The 12,951-nt window shown below is 44.6% G+C and overlaps 1 protein-coding gene across 6 annotated transcripts in view; it reads right to left on the bottom strand.

Annotated features, from left to right (window-relative positions):
* PDSS2 (decaprenyl diphosphate synthase subunit 2) overlaps positions 1-12,951 on the bottom strand; it is a 279,633-nt gene that overhangs the window by 31,675 nt on the left and 235,007 nt on the right. For 2 of the 6 annotated variants that reach the window (XM_032275119.1, XM_032275122.1), the window contains 2 exons: positions 6,284-6,316; positions 5,035-5,181 (listed from right to left, as the gene is read on the bottom strand). The exons of 1 other annotated variant lie outside the window; for it this stretch is intronic. In XM_032275119.1, the coding sequence (XP_032131010.1) occupies positions 5,065-5,181; positions 6,284-6,316 (150 nt within the window). In that variant the 3' untranslated portion in view covers positions 5,035-5,064. Of the gene's footprint in view, positions 1-5,034; positions 5,917-6,225; positions 6,317-12,951 lie in introns of those variants that run through there. 3 more of the 6 variants (XM_032275117.1, XM_032275121.1, XM_032275120.1) reach the window with 2 other exon arrangements.

Raw genomic sequence — 12,951 nt, 5'->3', positions numbered from 1 at the left:
TGTTGGTTGGGTGAAGGAGTGAGTATGGACCTCAAGATAAGAATGTCTCCTCCCAAATTTAGAATGAGCCTAAGGGAATAGAAGAGCACTGCTCTAAATTGCTCATTTTGTACTGAGGAAACTAAGGAAAGACCAAAGAGATTAAGTGAACAATTTGGTTTGGATGTTTTGTCTGCTTCAAATCTCATGTTGAAATGTGACCTCCATTGCTGGAGGTGGGTCTGGTGGCAGGTGTTTGGGTCATGGGGTTTGATGCCTCATGAATGGCTTAGTGCCATGCCCTTGGTGACGAGTGAGTTCTCACTCAGTTGAGTTCATGCGAGATCTGGTTGTTTAAGTGTGTGGCACTTCTAATACCTTTGCCACGTGTCATGATTCTAAGCTCCTGAAGCCTCACCAGAAGCAAATGTCAGCACTATGCTTCTCATATGCCTGCAGAACCATAAGCCAATTAAACCTCTTTTCTATTTTTTTTTTTTTGAGGCAGGGTCTCACTCCCATTGCCCAGGCTGGAGTACAGTGGTGTGATCACAGCTCACTGCAGCCTCTACTTCTTGGGGTCAGGTGATCCCCCACCTCAGCCTCCTGAGTAGCTAGGACCACAGGTATGCACCACCATGCCTAGCTAATTTTTTTATATTTTTAGTAGGGAGTGTAGTGACACAATTTCAGCTGACTGCAACCTCTGCCTTTCAGGCTCAAGTAATCCTCCCACTTCAGCCTCCTGAGTAGATGGGACTATTGGTGTGCACCACCGTATCTAGCTAATTTTTGTATTTTTTTGTACAGACAGGATTTTGTCATATTGCCCACACTAGTCTTGAACTCCTGAACTCAAATGCTCCTGCCTCGGCTTCCCAAATTGTTGGGATTACAGGTGTGAGCCACTATACCCAGCCAGGTATTTCTTTTTTTTTTTTTTTTTTTTTAAGATGGAGTCTTGCTGTGTTGCCCTGGCTGGAGTGCAATGGCATAATCTTGGCTCATTGCAACCTATGTCTCTGGGGTTCAAGCAATTCTTCTGCCTCTGCCTTCCGAGTAGCTGGGATTACAGGCGTGTGCCATCATGTCTGGCTAATTTTTTTGTACTTTTAGTAGAGACAGGGTGTTACCATGTTGACCGGGCTGGTCTCGAACTCCTGACTTCAGGTAATCTGCCCACCTTGGCCTCCCAAAGTGCTGAGATTACAGGCGTGAGCCACTGTGCCTAGCCCCAGTCAGGTGTTTCTTTATTGTACTGCAAGAACAGACTAACACAGTGACTGTTACCAGATTTTGCAGTGAGTTGGTGGCCAAGCCATTGCTTGGTCCAGGGGTGCTCTTATCTGTGCATCATATTTTTTTCTTTTCCATTTTTCAACGGAAATCTCTTCCATTGTCAAGTGCTTCTGTGATAAGAAACCCTAGAGGCATTCTTTTTTTTTTTTTTTTTTTTTGAGACAGAGTCTCACTCTGTCATCCAGGCTGGAGTGCAATGGCGCGATCTCAGCTCACTGCAACCTCAGCCTCCCAGGTTCAAACGATTCTCCTGCCTCAGCCTCCTGAGTAGCTGGGATTACAGGCATGTGCCACCACGCCCAGCTAATTTTTGTATTTTTAGTAGAGACGGGGTTTCAACATTTTGGCCAGGCTGGTCTCGAACTCCTGACCTTGTGATCCACCTCCTCGGCCTCCCAAGGTGCTGGGATTACAGACGTGAGATACCACGCCCAGCCTAGAGGCATTCTTTGAGTCATAAAAAAAGCATCACCAGTCTGGGTAAAGAAAAGAAAGAAAAAAATAGCTGGGTGTGGTGACACATGTCTGTAGTCCCAGTTACTCAGGAGTCTGAGGGAGGAGGATCCTTTGAGCCCATAAGTGGGAGGCTGCAGTAAGCTATGATTGTGCCACTATACTCCAGCCTGGGTGACAGAGTGAGACCCCATCTCTAAAAAAAAAATTATAAAACAAAATAAGCATCAACCAATGTTCAACTGTCACTTTTTCCTTACCTTTTTTATTCATATGTCAGCTTTCTGTCACTACCATAGTAAAAATCCCAGTCTTTATCTTCAAACTAGTTTACTACAACCTTCCTAAGCAATCTTCTTAACTCCGCTGATATCTGCAAACTGTGTTAAACTCTTTCCTTTCCTCTCTGCCTTGAGACCCAATGCCCTATGCCTGATTTTTTCCTGTAGCAGCAGCTTGCTTCTCCCCCACTTACTGCACGTGTTTTCTGTTTTCTTACTCACGGCCTCTGTTCACTCGCTTACTTGCTCATTCACTCAACACATACTAAGTGCCAAGTCCTGTGTTGGGTACCAGATATACAAAGAGAAGAAAGATACTGTCTCTGCCCTCTAAGAGCTCACAGTCTAGGATCTGTATCATAAATGGATCATGACAATATAACACAGTAAGAGCAGTGACTGAGAAATGCATAGTGTATTGAGGAACTGAGGAAAGCACCTAATCCAGCTCAGGGAACCACAGAGGACTTCCTATAGGAGATAATCCTAAATTAAGGTTCATAGGATGAGCAGAGGGAGATAGATAAAGAGGGCAGGGCATTCAAAGCAGAGGGGACCACATGAGTGAAGGTGCAGACAACAGAAGCAGTATGCTTTATGAAACTTGGTGCTGCTGCAGGACCGTGGGAGATGAAGCTGGAGGGTCTCTTTAGGGGAGAGATCACACAACCCTATATATGCCAACCCAGCAAGCTCTGAATGTGCCGGTTAGACAACATGGAGCAATGAAGGGGTTTAAGCTGGAGAGGGAAACTGTCAGATTGGTGGTTTAGACAGTCACTCTGGCTGGTCACAGATCTGTGGGGGCAAAAGAGAGGCAGGGGAGACTGAGCAGTAGGTTTTTCAGTGGTTCAGATGAAGAGACTATGAGCATGAGCAATGGAAAAGAGACCAATAGGAGGAGCTGGAGTCAAGACACCGTAGGCTATAAAACTGGTATGACTTGGTCATGGAACACAGGGTGGGGTGTAGGAGCAGCTTCTCACGTGGTAAGTTTCTCACAGGGTTGACTGGTGGGATGATAGTGCTAACCTCTGAGCTAAAAAAAGGCTCAGAGGTCCAGCACCAAGGACTGTAACCTTCCTAATGAAATCTACGGACTCTGGGTGATAATGATGCATCAATGTAGACTCTTTTTTTTTTTCCTGGTGACAGGGTCTCACTCTGTCACCCAGGCTGGAGTGCAGTGGCATGATCTTGACTCACTGAAACCTCTGCTCCCAGGCTCAAGCAATCCTCCCACCTCAGCCTCCCAGGTAGCTACAACTACAGGAATGCAACACCACACCCAGTTAATTTTTACATTGTTGTGTACAGACGGGGTTTCGTTGTTTTATCCAGGTTGGTTTTGAACTCCTGGCTCAAGTGATCCTCCCACCTAAGCCTCCCAAATGTGCTGGGATTAGAGGAATGAGCCACCGCACCTGGCCTCAGACTCATTAATTGTCTCTGGTGTGGGATGCTGACAGTGAGGGAGGTGGCATGTGTGTGGGGTCAGGGGCTACAGGAACTCCACACTTTTCACTCACTCCTGCTGTCAACCTAAAACTGCTGTAAAAAATAAAGTCATTAAACAGCAGCAACAGAAAGGTCAGAGGTGTCAGAAAAGAAGTTTAGTTTAGTTTAAGATGCACTGGGTTCTTATGCCTGGGGGAGACCCAACAGGGTAAGTCCACAGCCTGCGTTTGGGTGTATGATGAGGCTCAAGTACACATCTAAGACAGAGTGACACACATGGAAGCCCTCGGTTTCGAGGTGCTCCTATTATCTAGTTTATCTTGAAGGAGGCAAAAGTATGTGAGGCAGATAAAAGGAGAGACTGTCTAACACTCCTTGTGGGAGGAAGAGAAAAGACTTGACAGCCTCTGACACCCCAAAATCTGCAGAGTCTGAGACCCTAGGGAAAGGCTCAGGGAAAAAGCCAAAAATCAAAGAAGAGGCAGTGAAGGAAAAAAATCCTTCACTGGGGACAAAAGACTTGAGACAGACTCCAAAAAAGCCAGAGACCAAGTTCTTTGCTGCTCCTAGTAAATCTGTGAGAAAAGCTTCCCACTCTCCCCAAAAGTGGCCCCAAAAACCCAAAAACCAAAGTACCCCAGTCAACCTAGAGTCTGTGATTCAAGCAGAAGGAAACACCAGAGCTACTTGAAAAGCTTTTTAGAAATACTCGGGTCCTGACCCACTTTGCAGCCTTCTCCAAGAGGGAGACCTGAACTTAGGGAATTTTTAAAACCTCCACAGGTAATTCTGACATATGTTCCTGGGTAGAAGAACCAGGGCTTTACGCTGGGCGTGGTGACTGATGCCTGTAATCCCAGCACTTTGGGAGGCCGAGGCGGGTGGATCACCTGAGGTCAGGAGTTTGAGACTGGCAGAGCCAACATGCTGAAACTCCATCTCTACTAAAAATACAAAAAATTAGCTGGACATGGTGGCAGGCACCTATAATCACCGCTTCTGGGAGGCTGAGGCAGGAGAACTGCTTGAACCCGGGGGGTGGAGGTTGCAGTGAGCCAAGATCACGCTATTGCACTCCAGCCTGGGCAACAAGAGTGACACTCCGTCTCAGAAGAAAACAAAAACAAAAACCAAAAAAACCCAGTGCTTCAAAGTAAATCTATTTTTTAATTGTTAAAAAAAAAAAAAGAGGGCCGGGCGCAGTGGCTCAAGCCTGTAATCCCAGCACTTTGGGAGGCCGAGGCAGGTGGATCACGAGGTCAAGAGATGGAGACCATCCTGGTCAACATGGTGAAACCCCGTCTCTACTAAAAATACAAAAAATTAGGTGGACATGGTGGCACGTGCCTGTAATCCCAGCTACTCAGGAGGCTGAGGCAGGAGAATTGCCTGAACCCAGGAGGTGGAGGTTGCGGTGGGCCGAGATCGCGCCATTGCACTCCAGCCTGGGTAAAGTGAGTTAAACTCCCATCCTCAAAAAAAAAAAAAAAAAAAAAAAAATAGAAAGACTTTATTTTTGGCAAGGAAAAGAGAATAAAGGCAGGGGGCCATGGGTGTGCCCCACCAGGCTGCCAGGAGAGTGCGAGGTTCCAGGTCAGCTCTGGAGAGGCCCTCGAGGATTTTGGTTGTCCCACGGCAAGCATAGCCCTTCTGGGTCGTGTTTCTTCTTCCCTGTCTTTAGAGTGCAGATGTGCTCACACCCTGGATATTCCTGATCGTTGCATAAATGAGATGGTTGACATGTTCTTTTAGCCATGCAGCTGTACACCTGCCATACACCTGTTAAATGCTCCATTTGTTCCTGAGGGGAAAGCAGAACGTGACCCAAGTGTGTTCCTAGACCTGTGCTGATGCACTGAAATCTGACCTCTCACAACAGTTTTTAACCAGGGCTGTGTGTCAGAATTATCTGTGCAGATGACAAACCACTCCAGCTTGCCCCTGTACCGCCCCCCCATCAGGGGATTCTGATCTTGGTGAAAGAAGGTCTGATGCAGTGGTATCTAGGCACAAGTGTTCCCGAAAGTTCCACAGGTGATGTGAGAACTGCCTTTGGGAGACAAGTCTGCCATGTAAGGTGCTTTCTAGGTATTACCTGATGGTCCTAAAGGTTGTCTTCCATCCACAGGCCATAGGCATCTTTCCAACAATGGCTAGTGATTTTACTGTTTATTTTTCCTCATCATACTTACGGACACTTGACATTATGTTATTTATTTAATTATCAATTTCCCCCACTAGAATTGCAAATATTCTGAAAGATTTCGTCTAGTTCACCGCTGTATTCTCAATATCTAATATAATGTCTGGGATGAAACAGATACTCAATAATAAATAGAATTCTTGTTAACTGAACCTTATTACACCTGCTATTGCCTATACTTAACAGAAAGTGTCCCTCAGCTCTCAAGGTGATAATTCTCTTTTGACCTTTAAAATATAAACAGCCGGGCGCGGTGGCTCACGCCTGTAATCCCAGCACTTTGGGAGGCCGAGGCCGGTGGATCACGAGGTCAAGAGATCGAGATCATCCTGGTCAACATGGTGAAACCCCGTCTCTACTAAAAATACAAAAAATTAGCTGGGCATGGTGGTGCATGCCTGTAATCCCAGCTACTCAGGAGGCTGAGGCAGGAGAATTGCCTGAACCCAGGAGGCGGAGGTTGCGGGGAGCCGAGATCGCGCCATTGCACTCCAGTCTGAGTAACATGAGTGAAACTCCGTCTCAAAAAAAAAAAAAAATAAATAAATAAACAAAGCGAAACACCAAATTGAAATGTGTAAAAGGTGCAGTACTTATAAAGTCTGCCTACCTTCCCATAGTCCAGTCTTCCTTTTTCTTGGGCCTGCAAAAGAAGAGGGGGAAATTGATTTGTTACTGCTCTAAAAGTTTAGTGCTTCTATAATTTTTGCTTCTCAAAGAATAGAAAGAACTCAGCTTCTCTGTCCCTCTTTCCCTTTATAATACATGTACATTTCAAGCAAATAGAAAAGTTAAATGAACAGTTCAATGAGCACACATATACACTCTAGCTGTACCTGGCAGGAGTGGGCATCACGACTTCATGTTGCATGCTTCAGCAAGTATCTTATACACACAGGGCATCTCATACATCACCCCATGGTCACGATCAAAATTAATGAACTCACAATAATGCCATGTCATATACCACAAATCTATATTCAAATTTCTCCAACTGTTCCAAGAATATATTTTATAGCTTTTTCCCCCAAACCAGAATTAATCAAGATTCACACATTGCATTCTGGTTTGTATGTCTCTTTTGTTACCTTATATTTATTACTATCATTTCTTCTTTTTTTGCCTTTTAAACCTAGACTAGTCTCTCCCCACTTTTCATGGAATGAAAATAAAAGCCATTAACTTCTTTTCATAAAAACCATTAACTTTTTGCAAAGACAAGGATAGCTATTTTATAAAATCCCTTTTCCTTCTTTCCTCATTGCATCATGTAACTTGTTTCTGTTTTGCTTGTAAGCTGGAAGTTAGGTCTAGAAAAGCTTGCTAAGATTTAGGTTAAACATTTTTGGCAAAATACGTGATATGGAAATATTACTCCATCAATTCAGAAGGTACAAAATGTCAGGCTGTTCCACTCTTAGTAATGGTATAAATTTGGCCGGGTGCAGTGGTTCATGCCTGTAATCCCAGCACTTTGGAAGGCCAAGGCAGACAGATTACCTGAGGTCAGGAGTTTGAGACAGCCTGGCCAACATGGCGAAACCCTGTTTCTACTAAAAAATATAAAAATTAGCCGGTGTGGTGGTGTGAACCTGTAATCCCAGCTACTCAGGAGGCTGAGGCAGGAAAATCGTTGAACCCAGGGGGTAGAGACAGTAGTGGGCCCAGATGATGCCACTACACTCCAGCATGAGCAACAGAGCAAGGCTCCATCTAAAAAAAAAAAAATCTTGGCCGGGCGCGGTGGCTCAAGCCTGTAATCCCAGCACTGTGGGAGGCTGAGGAGGGTAGATCACTAGGTCAAGAGATCGAGACCATCCTGGTCAACATGATGAAACCCCGTCTCTACTAAAAATACAAAAAATTAGCTGGGCATGGTGGTGCGTGCCTGTAATCCCAGCTACTCAGGAGGCTGAGGCAGGAGAATTGCCTGAACCCAGGAGGCGGAGGTTGCGGTGAGCCGAGATCACGCCATTGCACTCCAGCCTGGGTAACATGAGTGAAACTCCGTCTCAAAAAAAAAAAAAAAAAAAATCTTAACATAACAGCCAGGATTAGTTTTTGCTGGCAAGTCAGTTTGTGTTTTGCAGACTTCAGAATAAAATTTCTCCTGCCACTTCTGCATAGAACAAGAGCCCTCCAACTTACAAACAGGTTAGGTCTCCGAGACCATTTTGTTCCTGAGTCCAAATTTACATGATACAGGTAATTAACATAGGCAGATTACTCAAAGGAAATGTTTAGAATACTGGTCCTGGAGCTGGGCACAGTGGCTCACACTTATAATCCCAGCACTTTGGGAGGCTGAGGCAAGAGGATCGCTTGAGTTTAGGAGTTCAAGACCAGTCCTGGCAACATAGTGAGACTCCATCTCTACAAAAAATAAAAAATTACCTGGGTGTAGTGGTGTGTGCCTGTAGTCCTAGCTACTTGGCAGGCTGAGGTGGGAGGATTGCGTGAGCCTGGGAGGTTGAGGCTGTAGTGAGGCATAGCTGCACCACTGCACTCCAACCTGGGTGACAGAACGAGACCCTGTCTCAAAAAAAAAAAAAAAAAAAGAAATTGGTTCTGACCCTTCTTGCTTCTTTAGAATCCTTTATAAATATATCTGAAGATGACTGCATTTTTTTTTTTTTTTTGAGACGGAGTCTCACTCCGTCGCCCAGGCTGGAGTCCAGTGGTGCGATCTCGGCCCACTGAAGCCTCTGCCTCCCGGATTCAAGTGATTCTCCTGTCTCAGCCTCCTGAGTAACTGGGACTACAGGTGCCCACCTCCACGCCCAGCTACTTTTTGTATTTTTAATAGAGACAAGGTTTTGCCATGTTGGCCATGCTGGTCTCAAACTCCTGGCCTCATGTAATCTACCCATCTCAGCCTCCCAAAGTGCTGGGATTGCAGGCATAAGCCACTGCACCTGTCCCTTGTTTTTCTTATTTTCATAGTAAGAAACTTATAAGACACTGTTCACACATAGCTGTTGGCACCATCACAACCCACTCTAAAATTGTAATTAAACATTTTCAGTGAAACAAAAGACCTCTGCAACCAATATACTATGAAAAGGAATAAGGTCTTCAGTCTGCTCTTGAAAGTTTTTAGTGTTCTAGGATTTTCAGTGAACTAAGAAGAGTCTGAACTTAGGACTGAGATGCATTGTACCAAAAGGAATATGAGTGAGTTCTTCAAGAAATTTTAAAACTAAACTATTAGTCTCTCTGCTTAGATATTTTATATTTATTTGTCTGTTTATGAGCATCTTTTCCCTAAATAGTTTTATTTACACTGAAAATCCCTCTCCCACCATAGTAACATCTGCGGAATTGGGAGGGAAGCCCTGAACACATCTGTGTAGCTCATTTATGACTTAGCTGCTCACTTTGATATTGTCCAAATATGGGCTGGCCTTGATCTTATGAAAATCCACAGATGGCCTGTGATCAAAATTTCAGCACTTTCACAACATGCTTAGTCTTTCAGTTCTCAAACTTGCAGCTGACTCTTGAATTCATTTAGGTTAACGGACATCTGACATTGAGGCTGCTCCTGTGGTCACAAGTTTTCTACCTTTTCCATTATCCATCCTTTTCCTTGTCTCTTGCTGACTACTATGGATTGCTCAGGTGCAGCACTTTTCAAATGACACTAGAATATTCTGAAATATGTATTTGGTCATAGTCCAGTTTTCTGACCTACAACTCCTAAAATCTTCAGAAACTCGCCAAGTGATGCCTTTTTGTATGTTAACGAGCTGACTGATGGCTGGCAGCTCCTGACTTCAGGATGGGGACTGGTCATGGCAAAGACCAAGGCAGGATTAGAAGGCTAGGGCTTTCAGCCCACCCCCAAATTTCTGGGGAGGGGAGAGGGGTTGAAGGTTAAGTTGATCCCCAGTGACCAATGGCTTAATCAATCATACCTATGTAATGAAGCTTCCATAAAAACCCAAAAAGATAGAATTTGGAGACCTTCTGGGGAGCTGAACACACAGAATTTTCTATATGGTGATGTACTGGAGAGGAAATGGAAACTCCACGCCCCTTCCCACATGTCTTGATTTATGTATCTTCTCATCTGTATCCTTTGTAATATTCTTTTTTTTTTTTTTGAGACGGAGTTTCGCTCTTGTTACCCAGGCTGGAGTGCAATGGCGCCATCTCGGCTCACCGCAACCTCCGCCTCCTGGGTTCAGGCAATTCTCCTGCCTCAGCCTCCTGAGTAGCTGGGATTACAGGCACGCACCACCACGCCCAGGTAATTTTTTGTAGTTTTAGCAGAGACGGGGTTTCACCATGTTGACCAGGATGGTCTCGATCTCTTGACCTTGTGATCCACCCGCCTTGGCCTCCCAAAGTGCTGGGATTACAGGCTTGAGCCACCGCGCCCGGCTGTAATATTCTTTAAATAAACTGCTAAGTGTTTCTGTTCCAAAATTCACATAGCTAGGAAAAATAAAGTAAGTGCTTCTCTGAGTTCTGACAGCTGCTCTAGCAAATCAATTGAACCAAAGCAAGTGGTTGAGGGATACTCAGTTTATAGCCAGTCAATCAGAAGCACAGGTAAACAACTTGGAGCTTGTGACAGGCATCTGAAGGTGGGAGTGGGGCAAGGGGGTTGCAGTCTTGAGCCCTCAACCTGTGGGATTTGATGCTATCTCCAGGTAGATAGTGTCAAAATATGGGGCATGCCTGTTGTCCCAGCTACTTGGGAGCCCTCAACCTGCGGGATCTGACACTATCTCCAGGTGGATAGTGCCAAAATATGAGGCATGCTTGTTGTCCCAGCTACTGAGATAGGAAGATTGCTTAAGGTCAGGAGTTAGAGGCTGCAGTGAGCTATGATTGTGCCTGTGAATATCACTCCACTCCAGCCTAGGCAAAAAAATGAGATCCTCATCTCAAAAAAAAAAAAAAAAAAAAAAAAACAAAAAAAAAAACTAACTGGTATGAGATCAAAAGAAAAAAAAGCATCAGAATAGAAGTTAGAGACATTCAGCTGGTGTCAGGTTGCTGAACTGACTGCTTGCTTGTTGATGGGGAGAAATTTTCGCATGTTGGGTCACAGAAGTCTCCTGTGTTGACTGCTGTTGAAAGACTGTATAAAACACTTTTAAGTGTGTTTTCTTCCACTCACAGATGCACAAACTGGGAGTCCCAGAGAATCGTTCCTGCGGTCAAAACAACTTAACGCTGAGCACATGTGTCATTTCCTCACTGTCAATGTTGCCTCTCTTCTAACTATCTCCTCTTCATGGTCTCTCAATATTTTCATTGTTTAGTGATTAACATGCAGTGCTTAAGAGTGTTGAAAGTAGTGCTTGTTGAAAGTTAAAAAGCTGAACTTTTGTACTTGAAGACTGAAAGGCAAACTATGGAGAAACTGATTGACAATGACTTAGGGGTGAAATTTCCTTTTGGATGCATTGAGCCACCTCCCAGTTTGTCTCAAAAAGATTCAATAGCAGCTTCTTCATGTAAGAAGAGCAAATATGGCCGGGCGTGGTGGCTCACGCCTGTAATGCCAGCACTTTGGGAGGCCAAGGCATGCGGATCATGAGGTCAAGAGATCGAGACTATCCTGGCCAACATGGTGAACCCCCGTCTCTACTAAAAATACAAAAATTAGCTGGGAGTGGTGGTGTGTGCCTGTAGTCCCAGCTACTTCGGAGGCTGAGGCAGGAGAATCACTTGAACCCCGGAGGCGGAGGATGCAGTAAGCTGAGATCGCACCACTGCACTCCAGCCTGGTGACAGAGTGAGACTCCATCTAAACAAAAACAAAAACAAAAACAAAAAGAGGAGAGTGAATATAATGTTCTTTGCTGATAAGAAAATCTAGAATAGCCCTATCACAAATTTCTATAAAACAATTTTTACCATCCCGTATTTTGTTTATAGAATAATCACCTTAGAAAATTCTAGTATTTTGAAGTACCTGTGCTTAACCACAACTTATTTTCAAACCTCAAACTCTCTCATTTTACTTTGTTTTCCTAGCTTGGCCACTACCCTTTCACCCAATAGGAATACATTATTGGGAATGATGGCAGAGAAACTCTGTGGATATAATCCAGATCTGCTCAAATAGAAGCCTACATAAAATGACAACACCATTACCACAGCCATTATAATCTGAACATGCAACCCTTGATACACACCTCACCCGAAGCTCTGTGAAATCATTTTACCCTTGATCACTTTAGCTTGCACATAAAAGTATCATTTATTTTAGGTAAATATTTAAACTTTTATAGGTATATAATACATGTATGTGTGTACACACACACACACACACACACACACACACACACACACAATTTCCAGCTGTTATATGGGTACAATATCTACATATGCCAAATACACACCTGACAATAGACATTCTGATATGACGTTTTCGCACAAAAAGCTTTAGAGCTTATAAAAATATAGTGGCCAGGCATGGTGGCTCATGCCTGTAATCTCAGCACTTTGGGCAGATCACTTGAGCACAAGAGTTCGAGATCAGCTTGGGCACCATGATGAGAAACCTGTCTCTACAAATAACAACAACAACACAACAGCAAAAACCAGCCAGGCATGATGGCGCACACCTGTAGTCCCAGCTACTCAGGAGGCTGAGGTGGGCGAACTGATTGAGTCCAGGAGGTCAAGGCTGCAGTGAGCTGTGATTGCGCCACTGCATTCCAGCCTGGGTGACAGAATGAGATCCTGTCTCAAAAAATAAATAAATAAAAGGCCGGGCGCGGTGGCTCAAGCCTGTAATCCCAGCACTTTGGGAGGCCGGGGTGGGTGGATCACGAGGTCAAGAGATCGAGACCATCCTGGTCAACATGGTGAAACCCCGTCTCTACTAAAAATACAAAAAATTAGCTGGGCATGGTGGCACGTGCCTGTAATCCCAGCTATTCAGGAGGCTGAGGCAGGAGAATTGCCTGAACCCAGGAGACAGAGGTTGCGGGGAGCCGAGATTGCGCCATTGCACTCCAGCCTGGGTAACAAGAGCGAGACTCCGTCTCAAAAAAATAAATAAATAAATAAATAAATAAATGATGATTTAGATTACTACATAAATAATATTTCTCATTAAACACTATTCTTGGCCGGGCGCGGTGGCTCAAACCTGTAATCCCAGCACTGTGGGAGGCCGAGGCGGGTGGATCACGAGCTCAAGAGATCGAGACCATCCTGGTCAACATGGTGAAACCCCGCCTCTACTAAAAATACAAAAAATTAGCTGGGCATGGTGGCGTGTGCCTGTAATCCCAGCGACTCAGGAGGCTG

Source organism: Sapajus apella, unplaced genomic scaffold, assembly GCF_009761245.1.
Source record: "Sapajus apella isolate SASKATOON/1434 unplaced genomic scaffold, GSC_monkey_1.0 scaffold6, whole genome shotgun sequence".
In the NCBI taxonomy this organism is placed as follows: domain Eukaryota; kingdom Metazoa; phylum Chordata; class Mammalia; order Primates; family Cebidae; genus Sapajus; species Sapajus apella.
Note: the sequence above shows the minus strand (reverse complement) of the source record. Positions and strands in the feature narration are given on the sequence as shown.